The 21,487-nt window shown below is 40.7% G+C and overlaps 1 protein-coding gene across 5 annotated transcripts; it reads right to left on the reverse strand.

The window, feature by feature from the left end:
* Nucleotides 1–1,784: 1,784 nt before the first annotated feature.
* Nucleotides 1,785–21,298, reverse strand: LOC136544895 (protein ABERRANT POLLEN TRANSMISSION 1). 5 transcript variants are annotated; one of them, XM_066536961.1, is made up of 23 exons: nucleotides 20,869–21,292; nucleotides 20,606–20,717; nucleotides 20,206–20,502; nucleotides 19,346–19,608; nucleotides 19,042–19,252; nucleotides 18,240–18,413; nucleotides 18,039–18,116; nucleotides 17,555–17,800; nucleotides 12,563–14,659; nucleotides 10,503–12,297; nucleotides 10,205–10,308; nucleotides 9,810–9,865; nucleotides 9,091–9,442; nucleotides 8,862–8,980; nucleotides 6,270–6,528; nucleotides 5,614–5,838; nucleotides 5,312–5,451; nucleotides 4,568–4,644; nucleotides 4,231–4,328; nucleotides 3,778–4,146; nucleotides 3,457–3,624; nucleotides 2,818–3,205; nucleotides 1,785–2,341 (listed from the first exon to the last, which is right to left on the reverse strand). In XM_066536961.1, exons 1-23 carry the CDS (start codon nucleotides 21,015–21,017, stop codon nucleotides 2,241–2,243), a joined length of 7,878 nt encoding a protein of 2,625 aa, XP_066393058.1. In that variant the 5' UTR covers nucleotides 21,018–21,292; the 3' UTR covers nucleotides 1,785–2,240. The 5 variants fall into 5 exon arrangements, with proteins under 5 accessions (XP_066393058.1, XP_066393053.1, XP_066393064.1 ...); XM_066536956.1 differs by having other exon boundaries at nucleotides 4,231–4,332; nucleotides 4,572–4,644; nucleotides 20,869–21,291; XM_066536967.1 differs by lacking the exon at nucleotides 9,810–9,865 and having other exon boundaries at nucleotides 4,231–4,332; nucleotides 4,572–4,644; nucleotides 9,091–9,447; nucleotides 20,869–21,291.
* Nucleotides 21,299–21,487: the final 189 nt, after the last annotated feature.

The raw sequence follows: 21,487 nt of genomic DNA on the forward strand, positions 1-21,487 counted from the left end.
GCTAGTCTCCGTTGTGGTGATTCACTTACTTGGAGGTTCACGCGCTAATTGGCATCACATGCCAAACCCTCAATAGGGTGCCGCACAACCAACACAAGATGAGGATCACACAAGCCACGAGTAATTTACTAGAGTTCTTTTTGGCTCTTCGCCGAGGAAAGGACAAGAACCCCTCACAATCACCACGATCGGAGCCGGAGACAATCACCAACCTCCGCTCGACGATCCTCGCTGCTCCAAGCCATCTAGGTGGCGACAACCACTAAGAGTAACAAGCCAAACCCGCATCGAAACACGAATACCAAGTGCCTCTAGATGCAAACACTCAAGCAATGCACTTGGATTCTCTCCCAATCTCACAAACATGATGAATCAATGATGGAGATGAGTGGGAGGGCTTTGACTAAGCTCACAAGGTTGCTATGTCAATGCAAATGGCCAAGAGGGTGAGCTTGAGCCGGCCAAACGATATTTATAGACACCCCCAAACAATAGAGTCGTTGGCTCCATTATTTGGCTGACTGCGGGACGACCGGACGCGCAGGTCGTGTGCACCGGACGCATCCGGTGTGGTGACCGGACATGTCCGGTCGCTGCGTCTGGTCGCAGCCTGACCGTCACGTGTCCCTTTCAAATTGTTTAGCCATTCGCGCCCAACGGCTATCTCTGCGCACAGTAATACTACGTGATCGGACGTGCTGTTAGAAAACGACCGGACGCAGGAGACGCAGTGTCCGGTCGAGTCCAGAGAGCTTCTAGAGCCGCTCTGGGCCGACCGGACACGTCCGATCACACCGGACCGAACGCTCACAGTGTTCGATCAATTATTACACTGAAAACCTGAGACTTTATCCGGTCGCTTTCTGCAATCCGGCATCGGGCTATATTACTTTGACCTGACGCTGAACAGTAACTCGTCAGCGTCCGATCACTCCACTGAGCTAGAGTCCGGTCACCTTGGCAACTCTGCCCATGCCTGGCCAGAATACCGGACGCGTCCGGTATCGATATCAGACACGTCCGGTCACGTCAGGAACACTGCCGCCTGAGGCAGTACCGGACGCGTCCGGTCTCCCCGTGACCAGCGTATTCAACTCCTTTTCAACTCTATCTTTTTTACCCTTGCTCAAATGTGTCAACCACCAAGTGTATCACATTGTGCAAGTGTGTTAGCATATTTTCACAAATGTTTTTAAGGGTGTTAGCACTCCACGAGATCCTAAATGCATATACAATGAGTTAGAACATCTAGTGGCACTTTGATAACCGTATTTCGATACGAGTTTCACCCCTCTTAATAGTATGGCTATCGATCCTAAATGTGATGACACTCGCTAAGTATTTCGATCACTAAACCAAAAAGCTCCTATCAATTTCATATTTGCCTTGAGCTTTTTGTTTTTTCTCTTTCTCCTTTTCAAAGTCCAAGCACTTTTGATCATCACCCTGGCATCACCATCTTTCAAGTCATGATCTTCATTTGCTTCACCACTTGGAATGTATCACCTATCTCATAATCATTTTGATAAACTAAGTTAGCACATAAGATTTCATCAATTCACCAAAACCAAATAGAGCTTTCACGTGTTCTCAAACCAAACAATAAGTCATCCCACTCTGTGATCAAACACAATCTTAAAAGAGCGAAGGAATTCTTTCATCCTGTTTTTTTTTTACTTTTCAAACTGCCATCACACCCTCTGTGTCTCACATGTGACTTAAACTTACAATATGTACTTATTCGAGTCAAAATAACTTGCGTCTAGTGATAATACAAAGTTCGATTTCAAGACCTATGAGGTTCCTCGTATGTATTAAATATTTTATTTAGTACAAGTAAAAAGGCGACATTTGCTATCGCACTGGATGCTATACTGTAGACTGAGTACTACAAAGCCGAGAATGAAGTTTCAAACACTACCCTCAACTGAAGAAAAGTACAACGAAGAATTCACGCTACCCTCAGGTCATGATAATAGTTGTTCTCTGCAGAGCACTGAATTCAACGTCACAACTAAAAACTTCAGCTCAGACAATAGGCTTATTTCAAAGCTACATCTGATGGGGAGGGAATGTTGAAACACTACCCATATCTATTCGGATGACTGCAAAATCATCTCGAAGATCAGCGATGGATCGATCAAAACCGGAAGCTGTAAAGAGGGAACTTGGACATCACTCCAGGGCTCAGTACGACTTCGAAGCATCCCTCTGAATCAACCTTTCATAGAGGGCACATGCTAATCTTTTGGGCTTGTTTCCGCCGATGACGAGTCGGAGGAGGAGTCCGTGTTGTACCCAGGAGCACGCGGCGGGAGCTCTGCCACTTCTAGCTCAGTAGCTGAACAAGAAATCAACAGACAAAGTCAGAACTGGGAGTTACTCCTATGAGAACGAGCTCGTTCCAACTTGCAAAAATAGGATGGTGGAATCCGAGCTAAAGTGTACCAAAGATACTCCAATCCAAGTTGTCTATTAGAGTGTTATAAGAATCTATCCATGTATTGTAAAAGAATGTACGAACATAGCTTTTGGATCTAATGCCTGTTAGTAACCTAGCCTTTAAGGGCTTGCTTGTAGCACAGATGTAATAAATGACAGGTTTACTATGAAAGCAAATGATGGGTTTACTATGAAAGCTAGATGCCCAGATATTTATGCATGCATCATAGTAGAATGACTAACGACAGATTCTTAGCCCCCCAACCAAGGAAGTCTTTTCATTTTTAGAAATCAGAGTCCCCACAGGAAGTCCTATGTGTTTGTGCCTATAATGTGGACATCGAATCAGCCAATCAATACTAATTCATATCTCACCTGTAACTTTGTGAACCTTAGACTTGTTTAACTTCTTTGTGTGCCGCCGTATAAGCTTCTTCGTTTTTGTTATAGTCAATTGACGAGCAAATGGGGAGAACTCAATTTCATTCTCACTCCGTTCACCATGGAAATCATGATCAGCGTCTCCTTTCATTGTCTTCAAAACAAATGCCATCGCTTTCTTTTTCTGTGTACTGAATAAGCCCTTAACGGAGGTTGCGAATCCATCACCAGCTCCATCACTAGGCTTTTTTAGAAACGCTGGAAGTTGATCAGAACTGCCAGCTTCGTCACCATCACTGTCACTTAAATTAAAATCAGTGGCACTGATTAAAGCTGTAGATGGTTCTTTTTGGCTGCTAGATTTAGCTTTAAACTTTTTACCCTGTAAAAGAGAAATAAGTAACATTCAAGTCAAATTAGTGAAATGTTAATGTTTCTTACAAGTTGAATATTTGCATCTAGATTCCTTCTGGAAGTCATAAAAATAGCAATAACAAGATAACATTGAACTATAAACACACATTTACATCTAGCTTTGCATTATATGCTATTTTATTTTTTATCAGCTAAGCATTTGGAATTTGAAATGCTGTTTCAACTTCAAAAGTTTGTGAGTAAATCAAAATTACTTGCCTGCATGCCTGCAACAGACTTCAATACACCCCATACAATATGTTTCTTTACTCGTGAAAACAGTCTTGGCCATGTTCCGGTAAAATCCTCACGATGGAAGGTATCCATAAGTAGCCTTACATCACTAACAGCAAATGGCAATCCTTCATATGTGAGCTGCAGTTCAACCTTGCATACCAAGAATTGTTGTCATCAGACCAAATAGTGAGCACATTACATGAAAAGGATTGTTTAAGGAAACTGGCTATTGCTTTATCATGTCATGTATTACAAGTACCAGATTATATAAAAAAAAGGTATCTGCATACAGTAAATGCCAACCTGGCTTATTTTTATATTGCGGAAGTCCATCATTTTTTGAGGTCTAGATTGTTTCACCTCATTGGGCTCTACAATTTTCTTATCCTCACGAGTAGAGCGAACAGGACGTAGTAACTTGGAATCCTTAGCAGCATCTTGAGGTTCATATTGGGTATTTGATTGACCCTCCATTTGTGAAACAAGTTCGTTAGCTACAGATTCAGCAACTGTTTCCTCCCATGTCCTGTCAAATGAAGATGTCCTTCGAAGTTCAGGCTTCTGTGAAAATGTAGTTTCTTTTGATGACTGGTTATTGGGACTGTTTGTCTCTGCAACAAAAGTGTTTTTCTTTCGTCTTGTTCCTGCTGTAGTGGAGACCTTGAAAAGCTCCTATATACAGTGAAAAGTAACATAAGGAACAAAGATGAAAGCATAATAACATTTGAAACATCAAAGAACACCAAACGATCTAACCTGTCGCTTTTGTGGTTGCTGTTCATCTCCAGGGAAGAAATATCCCCACATCATTCTGTACATTGCTTCAGTCAAATAAATTTTTAGTGGATAGATGTCTACCTGCAGTTACAAGAGTAAAAAGGAACCACTTTTATTATTTATTGACATCCATATAAGTGCGCGTGCCAAAAAAAAAACAAGGCAGTATAGAGTTGCACTATACTAACGCTTATTCGTGCATCATGATCTGCATGTCTTTTATCTAACTATGGTAGTGAAAAAACTAGCAATCATAGGAAACATATGATTCTAAACTTAAAATACTATCAGTTCAATGAAACGATTTCAATTGAACTTACTAAGAAACTCTCGATAACTGAATTCCCACCAGTTGGAGCTCCCTGCCGGGCATTGACACGAAGCATTGCATTCCTGCATTTGAAATGAGTCGTGAAGCATGATTGGAGGGCAGAGAACTGATACAGCCGCAGGTCACAATTAGGTGATGTTTTGGACATCAAATTGACATGGCTACTTTTTCTGCCCATAGTTATGACCGGAGGGAGTATATAATAAACTAAAACAGGTCCAATGAACGTATGAAGGGTAATAACAAATATAAAGAAAAAATGACAAAAAAAATCAAATTACAGAACATAGGAGATCTCACATAAGGCCTGTTTGGAAAGGGGCAAATGGATCCAAATCCTTACAAAAGTTTCCAAAATTCCCAGGGCAATCCCATCTACCAAACAGGCCCTTAGTGATTTATGGTTACTGTGTTCTCTGCTCTTTCCTGTTTAATTAAACAGCAGTTTACAAACATTTCAAAGTTAATCCTTTAGGAAAATATTATGAAGAGGATGTATAGAATTGCAACCTATAGTCCATGAACTTCAGCATCATTGTGATGTTATAACTTATAAAATACTAGATGTTTAGGCTTGCCCTAGCACATCATTGTGATACTATACATACTATATGATAGACATCCCTGAAAACATTGTCCTAAGAAAAGAAATAGAAAAGACTGCACAAAGGTACATGTGAGCATCTAAATAGTCATGTACACAACAGTATCAAGAGGAAAGATGCTTACTTGCCCCATTCAGAAGGTGGATTCCAGGGTGATACAACAGTATCTGATTTTGCATTAGCAAGTCCATTTTTTAGGACAAACAGCTTGGTTGTCAACTGGGCGATGCCAATATCTTTGTAGTCTCGGTCAAAATCAAAAATCTACAGATCAACAAAAATCAGTGCAAAAATCTATGTTCGGATCAAAAGTTAGTTTTCAACAGGAACTATCATCATTCTTGAGCACAATTTGAACAAGTACTTCCATGTGCTATCAGAAATGACAATCAAGAATACATTTGACTGGAAAGAAATCAAGTTTACCATATCGTTTATCTCGGCCTCAGAAAAGGATTTTCCATCTGCTAACATGCTCCACACAATCTTTTTTATCCTCACCGAAATTCTCATGGCAAATGAAGGGCTTTTGTTCTTTTCCTTTTCCATCAACCTCAACTGTGCAGCTTTCTGCATGGCAGTTCTTAGCATAGAATATGCTTCTTTCCTACCATTGCGGACATTCACGAGTCGTTTCTTCAGTTGTTTGACCTGGCAGTGGTTAAGTTAGCAAGACATAATAAGGATATAATCGTAACTATATGCTAATGTGGACTAAAGCAAGTACTCCCTCCGTCCCAAAATATAAGAGTTTCTGGCTTCATCTTAAGTCAAACTATTCTAAGTTTGGCCAAGTTTATAGAAAGGAGTATGAGCTTCTACAATATCAAACAAGTAAATTATGAAAATATATTTCATAACGTATCCAATGATGTTCATTTGATATCATAAACATTATTAACTTAGGATAATTTGACTGATGAAAAAACCAGAAACGCTTATATTTTTTTGGATGGAGGAAGTATTAATTAAGGTATGAACTAGTAAATAAGATAACTGAAGAATACAATCATATAAACAAAGTATTTTTTTATAGTAATATGAACTCAAAATAGATATAACCATGGTACTTCTGAACATACCAGCATTAACCTTGAACCAGTAACAATCCATGCAGCGTCATCAGCCTTTGGTGACTGACTCTGATCATGAGATGATTCACCACAGGTAGATAAGGCTCGGATATCATCAAGCAGTAGCTTCCGAGCTCTTTCTTTTACTTCAACACCAATCTTAGCTAATTCTACCTCCTCAACTCCATCAGGTACAACTGCATCGGATGCTTCTTCAATGTCGTCGTCATCATTGTCCAGGGGATAGCTTAGATTACTCTTCGGTTTTCTGACAAATTGACAAGTCCGATTAGTGCAAAGCAATATTATTAAGATAAGAATGATCTGATCAATATAGATTAAAACATATTTTTAGATACAGACTTTTATTCAAGAACTTGATTGCACGTGTTTCATTAAGAGGAGTTAGACCAATCTTACAAAGTGCTACAGAAAGCAAACAAACAAGGAGTACAGACAAGCAGTAACAGGGTAGAGGAAACTCACACTACAAACTACAGCGACCAGCCGGATGGTTGCCAATAGAAACCGCCCGGCGCCAACAGTTACACAAAAAGGGTAACCGGAAGGTAGAGGAGGTCAACCATCAAAATAGTGGGTTAAGCTAACGTGTTTCATTTGGTAACAAGAAGCCTACTAATGACCGCCTCCTCGCCCCTGCTTTAATCTCGTCCACGAGCTGTATCGGCTGATGCAAGATTCCCGGAAAGACCCGTGCGTTCCGTTCATTCCAAATTCTCCAACATGTCAGCAGCACTACTGAATCGAAGCAGCAAAGATGGGATTTGGTGATGTTTTTGAGGTTGGATATGCCACCAGTCGACCATCGAGGATGAATCCAGCGGTATCCGACCATGGAAGCCAAATGCACGCAGCAACCGGAACCGGATTTCTGTGCTAAAAGGGCAGTTCATTAGGAGATAGGTGACAGTCTCTTGCTCCTGATCGCAAAGTGTGCAGTTACCGTGGTTTTAGATACAGAAAGAGCTTGTTTTACAGTACTGCTTGGTAAGGAAGTGACAAATCATGAAATACCACAAGAAAGGACAAAAACATCGATGTCACAGGTATAGATTCAGTGGGAGTAATAACTCTTTCCTGCCAATGCCATAGGCCCAATTCAAAATGCCTACCTTTAGTTAGTGCATGAACTAAGTGAAGTATAATCTAATACTAAAGCATTTATCTGTGCCAGACAGGAAACATATCTACTAGCTTGTTAACTTGAATCACTAAGCAAAGGACAACAAGCAAACTGGATATACAGTAGTCCATGAACTTATTTATTAAAGTTTGTCCAAGGTCTGGCTCATGACACAACAAGCTTCTTAGCACTGGGGCCTGCACAACATGTGGAACAATTGCGTCCTTCAAATATTGTATGTCGGTGCTATGTGCCCATGTTACTGGGACCAAATGTTAAATGCTTCATTGAGTGCAGGCACACAAAGACACAACACATACACACAGGAACACAAGTGCAGAAAACCCTAAAAGATCAAAACTGTGATGCACAGTAAAGGTATCGGCAAACTATTAAAATGTTGAAACACTGCAAACTATGGCTAGCAGGTGACTTAAAGTGTTCAAATAACTTATGCGCCGCTTTCTCTAGCCAATGTTTTCCACCAAATATCTCCATTAATAGCTAATAGATACAAATAAACACAGACTAAGCACGTGACCATCTCACTTGTTTATGTCGACTTTGTATGTTTACAAGATAATGGTATGTACAACTTACAGTTTCCATCTTATTGAAGGAAAGTTATTGCAATATATGTTTTGCACTGGAAGAAACGTGCCTAATTAATACCTGAGTTCAGTGTGATCTACAGTTCTACACCCATATTCAGACAAATGTAACTAAGAATAACAACTGTGAGATTAGGTAGATTTCATAGTTCAACTAATCTACCAAGCTTATACTGTGTGTGAAGCATTTAAATTTGCTAGGATGTAAATAGGAATACTTTAGCAGTTCGTCCATCAGCAGCCAGCACATTAACTGGCTGCGCTATGAAGATAATGCTTCATGGGAACACCATCAAATGGGCTGCTGATCTTTTCAGGAAAACGTGAACCATGCAGATGTCTTTGTCCAAAAGCTTCCAGGTACCGAGTGTACGCTTGTATATATAGCAGAATTGTTGCTTCCTTGCATCGTGCGAGCAGTTTTAATGATATTTCCTTGTTCCTTGGTAATGTGTACTTTTTTACTGTCTTTCTTCCATCTATTTTTGTTTCCCAATTTTATTAGTAGACTAATATTTTACTTAGTAACAAGGAGTTATATTGTTCTCACATCCCAAAGTTTTTTTTCGGGTTAAAAGAAGTTGCTTTACCACAAAACATTTTTTAAAAGGAAAAAAATGGCTGAATAACATCTTTCATTTTCATTACAATCGGGAAAACATTGGCAGGAATCAGGATGAACATTTTGGGAAGAAGGGAAAAAAGAGAATCTGTTAAACTTTAGGACCAACAAGCAGGAGCCACAAAACTGGCTCTAGATGTAATTGCTGAAATGCTAAAATGGAAGGACTACAAGATAGGCGATGTTCTCCTTAAAAAAATAAAGAAAGAAGATAGATGATTTACTTGGGAGTTCTTGCAAAGAGAAGGTTAGTCAATACGTCCATTATAACTTGAAATTGGCGCGATGTCATACCAGCAGTTATGTCTGGTGAGTTAAATATCAGCTCTTTCAGTGGTTTAACCTGCATACCAGAAACAGTTGATGAATAAACTAGTTCCCTCCACTAATAGTTGCAAAATAATGCTCAGGAAAAGGCTTTAGCAAAATGAAATCATTGACAAGAGAATAGACCTTTAGTTCAGGGGTTCCTCCCTTATGCCTCGTGTAGCGGAAATACATTTGGCATGGCATAAATACCCTTTCAAGTAAAGCACCTGTTCTCTTAACTTCAGATGATCTCCGGTGTATTTTTGGCAACCACTGAATACCAGCACCTGGATCAACATCTGTGGGAGCAACATGAGCTTGAACATGCTCCAACATGACAGAGACCTCCACACGTGACCAGGTCATTTCTGGCCCATTCCCACCAGTAGCACCATTACTGGAACCAGTTGCTTTCTCAAACATCTCTTGACCAACTTGCACAATTGAATGAAATGAACGAACCATGACCCGCCCACTACCAGCAGCTAGCAGAAACCTACCCTGATATGTGCGGATATCTAATAAGTAGTTGGAGCAGCGCTCCTAAGATTTTAATGCAATTAATGGAGGATGAAGAACACTCATAAATTTCAACACCATGTTGCCAACAAATAATTGAAAAAATAGGCCTTGAAACTAAATTCATTAGCTACATAATGCCCACTTGCCATCTTAACATTTCTGTAATCCATTATTAGCCATCCAAGAAATGTGAATTGAATTCATTTAAAATAAATGCTTCCTTTATAAAAGAAAAGCTCAATCAAATGATAATATTTAGTTATTTCGTAGTACTTTTGTGTAATATGCAGGGTAAACACCTCTGCCTTTGTGGTGCTCTGGTACACCACAGCAGCCATTACCTTGGTAGTCCAGGAGTGTTAATCCTAGCTCCTGTGGAGGTCGTCAACAAAAATGTCTGCAGCGTGAATGTAAGAAGCACCCTGTGTTTGTGTGTATTGGGTTTCTTTCTTTTTTTGGGAGGGGGGGGGGGTGTTGGGGGTCAAATATACGTAACTTAAAATTTCTAAGCCAAATATGCAGCCGTTTTTTTTAGCAGTGAAAAACTGAGTGAACCATTTTCAATTCAATGTTGCACCACAATTTGCTTTAGCAAACCAGCAGGTTTTAGTTTCCAGTCCCCAGCAGGCCAGAAAGGCTTTGAAGTGGGATAATGACAGGCTTATGAAATACAAAATCACACGGAAGTTTTTCATTTAACAAACGTAGCAAAGAAATGCAGTGGCAATTTACTCACATTTGCTTCTTCTGAATGCAAATTGAACTGAGGTTGGACAACATTAACCATGAAATGCCTGGTACCTTCCTCTTCTGAATCACTATTATTTGAAGGCTTAAGTGCTACATCACACAGCAAAAAAAAAAGAGTGAAAAATTTGAATGTAATTTCAATATTTTTTTGTGTTTAACGCATTGCTGAAAACCAAATATGACAAGAATGTGCTAATTGATAATAAATAAATAACATCTTAGTCATCGATTGAACACAATTGTGTCAAGAACTAGGAAACAGAGGATTGTGTTATTGATCATACCATTTTCACTACTTGATGTCAGATCTGGCTTGCCAGATCCATTGGAAGGTGGTGACTCTGAACTCTTGATTTGTTGAGGTTCGGAAGGCTGTGATGTTGAGGACACAGAGCTGAGAGCCCCATCCTTGGACATCTCAGCTTCTTTAATTAACTGTTTCTTCTCGAGAATCTTTCTTTGGGTGTATTGGCGAGAAGGAGATGGCTTTGGAGGCTGAAATGCCTGGGTTAAACCACCAACCCAAGAGAGGACAGCAGCCCGGTTTTCTAAATTCCACAGAATCTTTAATCCATAGACAAAAACTCTCTGGCAACTATCAGCAACCACCACGTTGAATCCCTCATCATCACTACCTGATTGATCATGATCACTTTCATCCCCCCCATCAAACTCAGACTTGATCAATGGCATTTCAGTTTTTTTTCTGCCATCTTCCTGCCATGCTGATAATCTAGCAGCATCAGCCTTGGGAGTTTGTTTTCGTATTGTGAAATAATCAGAATACAGAAACAATCCATCATCTCGGCTTTTCTCGGTTGGACTAGTTTTCTTTTTGCCCTTTTCACAACCAAGACTATCTTTATCTTTTGTCAGCAGACTCTTATTTTCTATCTTAGAATCCTTAGAAGTTGATGATTCAGGAATTCTGTTAATAAATACCTTCAACAAGTGCAGATCTATGCCCTGGTAGACAAGATCAAGAGGTTCACGCTTGCAATCGAAGGTGAATATCTGCTTCCCACGGCTGAAAGCTAGTTCGTACCTAAACTTTGTGAAGTGTAGTGTCAAACCTTTTGCAGGATCATCTGCCTGTAGAGGCATGTTGTTAATCTGTAATTGCATGGCATCAAAACGAATGCACTGTTCTGTCATAACTCTGTCAAGTGGGAGGTTTCCAGATCGTATAAATCTGGGAACTCCAAAACGTGGAAACCTCGAAAACAGTCTTAGTTTATGGGGAGGAAGAAAAAGCAAGTTCCACCACTTCATTAGCCAGACCAAATTATGCACCCCCACGTTCACAGTTGGAGAATCAGTTGTATACGAATTACTCTTCTGTTGGTGTTCTATGGGTTCAGTAGTAGAAGGCTTAAGTGAAAAACTCCACTTCAGTGACAGAGAAGTTGAGCGGAATGCATCAAAGACTTTATCCCGTGGTTTTCCCTCTGCAGGAAGAGCAAATATAAAATGATCCATAGGATTACCGGAATCACAACCCCACTGTATTGAAATATCCATGAAAAAGGAGGGGGTTTCAAGGAAAGGTATAGCTGGATGGTGTGGAATTTCTAAACTGGACTTCTTTGCTAGACTCTCTAAGCTAGTTAGGTACACCCTTAGATACTTCGAAGACAGACTGACATAACCATCCACATAATGTATTTCCATGAAGTCAGTTTTGATTAGCATTTCATCAAGCTTCTCATAAGGGCTTGTCGAAGCAGGGAGATGCCACTTTGTCTCATTAAAACACAATTTAAATTTTCCATGAATATAGTTCCTCATATCATCCCACCAGGGTAAGCTGCGCTCTCTTCTAGGGGGCTCAGGTCGCTCAAAAAACCACCTCTTAGCTAAATTTGCCCTCCTGAGTGCACAAGTAAAAGCATAGCTTACATCAGCAAAAACTGGCTCATAACCAACTCCAAATGATACTTCCCCCTTTTTAAAATACAGTGGTATGTCAGCATATGTTTTCATTGGTGGGGTATAACCAGTTGCAGAGCGTAGCAGATTTACTCTCCACCATTTGCCAACATAAACATCCTGTCGGACTTGGGGCTGAAAACAGGTTGCCTGCCACCGGGGGGAAAATCAGTACAACTTAAATGATGCTTGATCACCATACAGAATTATACAAAAGTTCTGGAGAATATCATTTTGTTGAAATACTGAATGATATGCTCAAACAAAGTAAGGAAGAAACTACAAAGAAATGCAGTTAGATGAAGCCATTATTTTTTCTACCATTACAAGGTCAGTTAACCATTATAGTGGTATTTCACAGAAATAGTTAGCAATTCTAACACTACTTCATCAGTGAACGGCAAGGAATGCTAACCTGCTGACCCAGCACAAGACGTCCATCACATTTGCCATTGGTTCCAGAAAAGAGTGGAAATGTGTAATCTCTCAAGTACACAGATAAGGATCTAGTTTTCAAACTAAAATTGCTACCATACAATCTGGAAAACGGGATATCATCTTTGGCACAAACTGGATCTAAAGATTTAATAAAACTAATCATTCCTTCATCACCGCCATCGATCTTTGATAAGCTCACATCAACATCTTTTGCACATACTGACATAACTGATGCTCTACGAGTACTCATCTTGAATCCTGACTGGAAGCCACTTGAACAAGCACCTGACCCTTCTGATACTGGCAATTTCTGGCATGCTTGGTAATATGACTGAAATGCTTGTCTATAGATCTCTTCCCTGAGTTTTTCAATGGAGCGTGTGTCAGGAACATCTGCATCAACATCAGGACAACCACTGTTCTTTTCAGAAGAAGTATCCAGTTTTGCCTTGGGGGGATCCTTATTTTTACCTGAAGAAAGCTCATCAAGTAGATTCAACCTAACTGTGGACTCATAAAATATATTCTTCATTAAAGTTATATGCTCATCAAGCCATCCTTGCATGGGCTCTTCCTCAATTTCTGCTATCAGGTCACGTACAATGACCCGCACATACCGAAATGCCATTTTTGGTTTGCTCTTTTTGCTGCTGGTGGTGCTAGATTTCTTCTCAGGAAACAACACAGATGTTTTTGCTGCAGAAATAAGTTTAAAGGCCCTCAATGTGTCTTCTACAGCATCATCAATAGCTCTCAGTTGCAACCTAAAAGGCAAGCAAATATTAACATCACGGCATTGAATAACCCAATCACATGCAGCTGCAGATTGTAACTTCTTATCAGAATTGCTATCAGAAACAGAAATCGGGATACGAGACAACTGCATACGACTGCTTTTTAATATCCACGCACCACAAAAGCTGACTGATATTCCCTCAACCAAAACACCTATCTTTGCATTCTCAGAAAATATGTAGCCAACAGTAATCATTGCCTCAACCCCATCAGCAAGTTCACCTGAAATTTTCAGTGATTCCAAATCAATGGCAATTACTGATTCTCGCTTCTTTTGTGCCTTCTCTTGCTGACCATGGTCTGTGGGTGATTCTTTTTTGGACAGAATATCCACGTTCAATGTTTCATCTTTTACCTCGGTAACAGCATACTGTAGTTTCATTCTATGCAGAACAGATTTAAGTCGTGTAGCTACTTCAAGCAATTCCAGATAGGGATCAGGTTCCCACCTTACTGCAATGTCAGTCACATTGATGAGAGAGCAGGCTGCAATATCATTTAACCCACCAGAACGCTGGACAAACTTCGCTTTACGCACATCAAAAAGCTTGGTTTCCTCTACAGGTTTATTATCAAGCTGATCCTCTTTATGTGTCAATCTAAAGTTCTCAAGTTCAACCTGCATGGAGTGCTTTGCCTTATTCAAAGATACACCAAACTGATAGATCTCAAGAGAAGTGGAGAAGTGCACATTCTTATGATCCGGAAGGCTGGTAGAATTTACATAAGCCATCCTTGGGGAACCATTAGCTTCGTTGATGATTACAACACGACCACCCTGAGAACCAAAATTTACACGCTTTGGATCAGCAATACTCATATCTTCCAGCCTCATGTCACCATCATACACAATAGAGCACTGTGCAACATTGATTTTGAGAAGCTGTGCTCCTTTAGATTTCTTGGTAGATTTTTGAGATGCATGCTCCTGGACAGATCGCTTCTTAGGAGGCAAAATGCTTTTCAGGAACACTTTGTATGACATTGCAGTTGCACAAAGTGACTCAAGATAGTAAAAACAAAAGTGCATTCTGATTCCAGATATATTAACAGAGATAGAAGATTTAGCATGGTCCTCATCATTATCTTTGCCTGGGTCCTTTTGTTCCAAATCAAGAGTTGACTGGCTAATGTGCAGTAAGGTGCCCGAAGCACTTTCTTTCATTGACTGCTGGTGTTTACCAGAAACAAGAAATTTTAAGTCACCAAGTTTGGCATGCAATTGAGTTCCTTGGTCTATCATCTTACTTGCAGAAACATTAGCTGATTGAAAAAGACACTGCATTATCCAGTACAGACAGAGCGAGATTAGTATATTAATACAAGATTGCAATGTCATAATTCGTGATATCATTAGTCATTTGAACACATAAAAAAGCCTCAAACCATTTAAACATCTTACTTTTTGTTTTCAAGGAAATACAGTAGGGAGGCCCCTACTAATGTATTTAAACAGCACTGCCAAGGTTCCTGCCCTGGCCAGTTTTTGGTGGGCCCCTCTTAGAGCTAAATCAAATGGGATGTCCGTCCACCCTGGTCTAGTTTTTTTTATGGTATTTAAATATGATAGATAGAAATCCCTTGGTACCAAACTTCCCATGCTACCAAGCTTACATAAATCTCATCAAGGAGAGTGGAGGGCAATCCTGGTAGTCTAAAAGAGTTGGAAATGTACCCATTGTTGTCACCAGCAATTTCTGATTTAACAAATTCATCATCTACCAACATCGTATCATAAATTCCAAATTTAGTATCATGACATTTGAATGCAGTAGTAATGTAACAAGGGCACAACAGTATACACACAGAGTTAGCCACAAGCCCACGTGGCCACGTCACGAGGACACAGTCGGTCTCATGGCCATTTTCATGAACAGTCAACCTAGACCATCAGGGGGTTCACCAGCAGGATGTAGCCACAGCTGCCAGAACCGGCATCCTAGCAGCTGCAGGAAATTAGCTATCAAGTAATGCTGTATCTGAGAGAAGGAGGAGAGCTTTCATTGGAACAGGCAAGAGCAAGTAAATGGTGGCAATTGCCTCGTAGCTTGAACAAATCTTTGCTTGCCAATTGATCGTTGTGGCATTGGCACTCATGACCTCTCGGGCTATGTTTTCTATGGCTACCATGACCCTTGTTGGGAATGGAATAGACACCAAATTTTGGCCAGACAGTAGGCTGCATGGTCAAACACTCTAAATTGGCTCCTAACCTTGTTGCTTTATTTCCTAAGATGGTGTTCAAGCGAAGGATAGTTGCAGAAGGGCTTGATAATCATCGGTGGGTGGCTGACATTAAAGGAGCCTTGATAGTATAGCCATTGAGGAATATCTACTGGTTTGGGATCAGTGTTTTCAAGTCATCTGACTAATCACGAATTCACGATTAGTCACACTAATCAGTCCCCTGACCTCGATTAGGCACTACAGCCCGATTAGACCGATTAGAAATCTTCGTCCAATTAGTCACGATTTAATCGTCCAATACTCCAATTAGGTTGTGGATGACTAGTCTGGAAGGGGGTGAAATGCAAGTTGGGCTTGGCAGCTGTGCACTTGGCACATGGACTTAGTATTTTTGGCTCAGTAGGGTTTCAATATATACATCTCCCAGTGGCCAGTCATCCATCCCCTCCATCCACTGCCTGTACGAGCTTTCGCTGTCGAGCAGGAGAACGGATAAACTCTCGCTGCCTCTAATGCTAGTGTTCTCTTCCACCTCCTCCACTACCATCCTGCCTTGCTATACTACTGCTGCAGCTACTCTAGTTGTCTGGGATGGATTATGGAGTTCTGGACTAGGACCAAGACCAACTTTTTTTTTAGATAAAGGAACAGTGTTCAGCCTCTGCACTTTACCAATAAGTGTATGCAGCCAAACAATTGCAGATCACAACAACACTTAGGTTGCGACACAACATAGAAAGGAAAGGTACAAAAATAGCAGCACAAAGAAATTGGGCTATTCTAAGAATCGATCCGATTGCTAGAGCAAGACCAACTATATAGTTTATACATCCTATGTAGCAGGGAATTTAGGCAGGATGACCATACTGCCGACTAGGACCGACTATGATCGACTAATCAAGCTGGTCAACAACTAATCGCGATTAGTCGGCTGATCAGTGCCATGGCAACTAGGGTCGACTAGACAATTTGAAAACATTGTTTTGGATTTGGTTGAGGATGTGATTTTGCAATATAATGTGAAGGATCGACACATTTCGAAGTTCTCTGGCTCAGGGTATACTCTTGCAATCATCCTATAAGGCTTTCTTTGTGGTCACCATCAGATTTGCATAATGGAAAAAAAAAATGGAAATCCTGAGCTCCACTATGTTGCAAGTTTTTCATATGGCTGGCTGTTCTTAAGCAATTTGGACAGACGATAGTTTGGCAAAGATAGGTCTCCCTGATCCTCCTCGTTGCCCTCTTTGTGATCAAGCCTGATAGACCATGCAACACATTCTTATCTCTTGCGTTTTCTCTTGGCAAGTTTTGTGTCCATTGTTCTCCAACGGGCTAGGCTTGAGAGGATTTCGTCTTCTACTAATGCTGTGAATTTTTCTAGCTGGTGGAGTCACTCTGTCAAGTAGGGATGCAAGCGGGCTTGTCCAGGAACCCGCAAACAGGCTTAATTTTTGTGGGTTCGTAGACAAGCCTGCTTGCATCCCTACTGTCAAGCAAGTGGACAAACAGCAAAGGAAAGGACTTAATCCGCTAGTTATCATTGTTTTTTGATAGCTATGGAAACATAACAACAATGTGGTTTCAATGCTGCTGCTCCAAATGCGAACAAAAGTCATGTGGGCTATCAAGGAGGAAGGAACTTTGTGGTTTACAGCAAGGGATTGATTTTACTCAATATAGGGAAAGGGGATTGTTTTTAATCAATCTGGTGGAGGTGCTTCCTCACCTACATACCACTCTCTCCATAAGTGCCACTTTTCCCTTCACATCAATGCCATCAATCTCTCTATAGTTTTATGGATGCTAAATGGCATGATTGTTTTAGCAATATGAAGGTGAGTTATAGATAGAACATGCAATTATTAGAATCTAATATATGAGTGGATTTTCTTAATCTGAGCCTTGTGAATAATGCAATGCAAGCAACAAAACCAACTGAGAACAGAAAAGTACAGCACAGCAGCCATAAGGTACTTATACTTACATGGTAAAGTGGTACGTCATCAAGACTATGAAGCACAAGAGTCAACTCCGGAGCTGACAGTGTACATGCCAAAGACAATGCTAATTTTTCTTTGGGTACCTTCTTTTGCTGAGGATTGTCATGAAGAACAAGAGGCTTCTTTTTATCTGAGTTTATTCTAATCAGTGGCTTAATTCTGCTTACAATGAGGTTACATTGGAATCCACTAATCCTGATATCTACTTCAGCTTGAACTGGCAATGCTGTCTGAGAGGAAAAAAATGCAAAACCACATTAGCTACAAAAGGAAATTATAAACCAAAAAAACTAAAAGAACATCTTATCTGTGTATTCAAAGGGAAGCCTTATCTGTGTGTAAGGGAAGTATTCTCCAAAGAATTATTATAAAAGAAGGTAGATGGAGGCCCCTCAAAATTCTCCAAGGGAAATCAAAGGATCCAAAATAGTAGAGTTTGAATTAATAAAGAAATAAGATCAAACTGACCTGAGACGGAATGTTAGCTGAAACAACTGTTGAAACTTTTATAACCTCAAATACAGAGGTGGCACCATCCATTAGGAGCTGGAAAAACAATCAGTCGTTGAAAAAACTTTAGATCCGGTTTTTCTATAGAAAATAATCGTGTTGAAATGACCAAAACTGAAAAAAAAACTTATATTTCCTATAGATAACATAAAAACATACATGAATCTCCGTTATATCAGTTTCCAACCGAAGATGTGTTGTGACCTCTCCGAAGTCTTGTTGTGGTTGTAACCTTGTACATCTCAAAGATATGCTACCAATTTCATTGTTGATTGAGAGGCCATGATCTTTAGGCAAAAACTTCAGATCAAGTTTGGACATATTGAAGCTAACCTTCCAAACAAAACTACATTTTAGTGAACAGTAATCCAACAGTTAACTTGTTTTTAAAAAAAATCACAGTATAACAATTTAAAATGGCAAATATAGACAGTAGGAGATAACTTGAAAGTTTTGAATTGTACCCTAGGTAAAGTCAAACTCCCTAATACCTGGGTTACATGTGCTAGCAAAGAACAGTTTGAGTTACATTTTATATGATATTCAACATCACCTCTAACTATTTGTTTCTGATATTTCTTCAGTCCTATAATATTTGCACACTCAACAATGATAACTTGTATTTAATGAGCAATATCAGCACCAGTGAAGAACGATTATTCGATGGTTCTATACTTAAAGAATTATGCATCCTGTACATACTGTATATACATCCGGAATAGATTTAGCTTTGCTAAGCAATATCACTCCAATGCAGCCTCCCTCCAAGTCAATATAAATAAAAAAAGCATATGTCCACATATTTTATAGGGAAAATGAACCAATACGACTATTGTCAAAAGTATAAGCAAGCATAAACAAGCTAAAAAAATAAAAGATGAACTATGCATGCAATAGAGCAAAATACTTGTGGATAGATAAATATAGAAACATCAGTTGTACTCTAGGGAGTTCATACAACCTTTTCGGGAAACATACTGATCTTCTTATTTAGTGATGCAAGTTTGCCCCCTTCAGATCTGGCTGCTGATTTATTATCCACAGAAGGTTCATCCTTTTGCTCAGCAACAGTAGAGGCAGATGGTTTCTTTTTTGCGAGTAATTTCTCTTCCAAATTCACAACAATTGGACCAAGCATCAAGTCCAAATTTTTTACTCTAATTGCTTTATCCCTAAAATACATAGTCAAGAATAGTTCCTATTGTTAATTATTTCATTATTTATAAATCTGATGAAGTTAGCAAAGCATTGACTTAACGTGTTACCTCTGATGAAGGTCACATGAGAGTGATATATCCTCAAGCAGGAAAGAGCTACAGTCTGAAGTGTCCATGGCTGAACAATATTGTCCACTAACCCACCAATCCAATTTACTAAACACCGATGTGTTGTTTTCAATGCTGTCTGACTCCAGTGCTTGCACAAATAAAGGTATGATATTAACTTGAACATTAAGAACTGGATCCAGTCCTCCAGTTTTAGATATATCAATCTTAAGGTTCTTGATACCAAGAGCAGCTTTTGGAGCCTGCAGTATGTAGAGACAAGTTATTGCAAAGTTATCAACGCACGCACATGAGAGAGAGAGAGAGAGGCAAAACAGAGAACACACGTTAGAGCCACTGTGACTCATATGTACCTCTTGTTAAGAAAATGCCATAGATTACAAACAAAACAAGAAAGATAAGCATATCCATATAAATTGTTATCGAACAAATCTAAAGATGGCTTCACCTGCATTATAAAGCTCCTAACAACAAAAGAAAAAAATGATGATGGCTTACCTATTCGGATATGGATCTATCATATAGAATGTACCTTTCTTTCAAAAAAAATCATATAGAATGTACCAAAGACTGAACCAGAACCAGAGCACACATCTGCTAGCACGAGAACTTAGCACAAAAGTCTATCAAGCGACTAAACCTTTGAGATTATGTGACTATACAGCTAGTAGTCTATTATATTACAACTTATGGGCCTCTTCATTTCCAGCATCTGCTAATAATGACAGAGAAAAATGTTTGGGTTACTGGGAGAGAGATATGTCTTCACAAAATTGTTAGTGTTCACAATAATACAACTATGATTGATGGAGTTTACGTATCTGAATGGTAGGCAGTACCTTAAGCCTCAGCTCCACTATGGATAATGACAACAGACTGGCCATGCTTGTTATCAGCCTCCATTTTGCTTGTCCTTTGGATTTTCCTTTTGCTTTGGCTGCTGTGGTCGAGGTCGGTTTGCGAGGGGAAGGTTTCTTCTTGTTAGCGGATTTCACAGGTTGCCTGAGGACAACATCCAAATCAGAGATTTGCAGTTGCAGGATTGGTCCATGGGTTAGTATTGTAAATCCCAGCTGGGTGATTGGTTTCCGCAGGCCAAGTCTAATTTCACCAATGCAGATGGACTCAACAGCGCCCTGAAATGCAATGCAAACGCGGATGGATCATATGTCAGGATTGGCATTGCCATTGGCGTGGAGGGATGAGAAGCCACAAAAGCAGGTAGACGGGAAGAGGTACCTTCGGTGATGAAACGGTGATGTCCCTCAGGTAATTGAAGCCGTAGGAGCGGCAACCGATGGAGAGCTTGGCCGCGCGTTGGAGCACCCAGGCTACCGCCCTGGCGAATAAGCTGTGATTGGAGTTCGCAACACACAGATCCTTGAGAGCCACTCACCCCATCTCATTCCGAGAATTGAGAAACATAACGTATAGCACGGTGACAATTTCGTCCGGTGAGGCTTCGTGGGGAAAAAAAGGGAGGAAGAGGGGGGCAAACGTACATGACGGCGACGCATCCGGCCGCAGCGGCAAGGGCGGCGAGGATGGCGAGCTTGAAGACGGAGAGGAGGAGGCCGTGGCGGAGGACGAGCTCGACGGCTTCCCAGGCGACGACGAACCCCACCAGCAGCTGCACTAGGCCAAGCATCATCTTCGCTTCTCCTCCTCGGCCTCTAGCACTCCGTCATGGCATCAAACCCTTCTTCCTTCCGGAAGAATGCGAGGTCGCCACGACGGCGAGCAATCGCGGCGCGCGCTCCGTGCGGGATCCGGTTGGTCGTGGTTGTGGATGGAAGGTTGGGGGGGAAGCGCGGGGCTGAGCGGAGATGGTGCGGAATCGCGGACTGGTGTAATGGAGAGGAGAGGACGGACGGGAGCGGAGTGGGGAAGAGGTGGCACGCCATTTCCGGGGGAAGCGAAGGGGGTGACCGGCCGGGTGGGGAGGAAAAGGGTGCGGGCGGAGTGGCGCGGCGGTTACCCACGTCCGAGTACAAATTCCATAAAAAAAAATTGCACGGCCGCTAGGGACGAGTTTCGTTTGGCTCCAAAGTAAAAATCAGTTTGGCTCCTTAACGTACTTAAGTGATATAATCTAAGTCCAAAATAGATATGAGGAGGGTT

This window comes from Miscanthus floridulus, chromosome 1 (assembly GCF_019320115.1).
Source record: "Miscanthus floridulus cultivar M001 chromosome 1, ASM1932011v1, whole genome shotgun sequence".
Lineage (NCBI taxonomy): Eukaryota > Viridiplantae > Streptophyta > Magnoliopsida > Poales > Poaceae > Miscanthus > Miscanthus floridulus.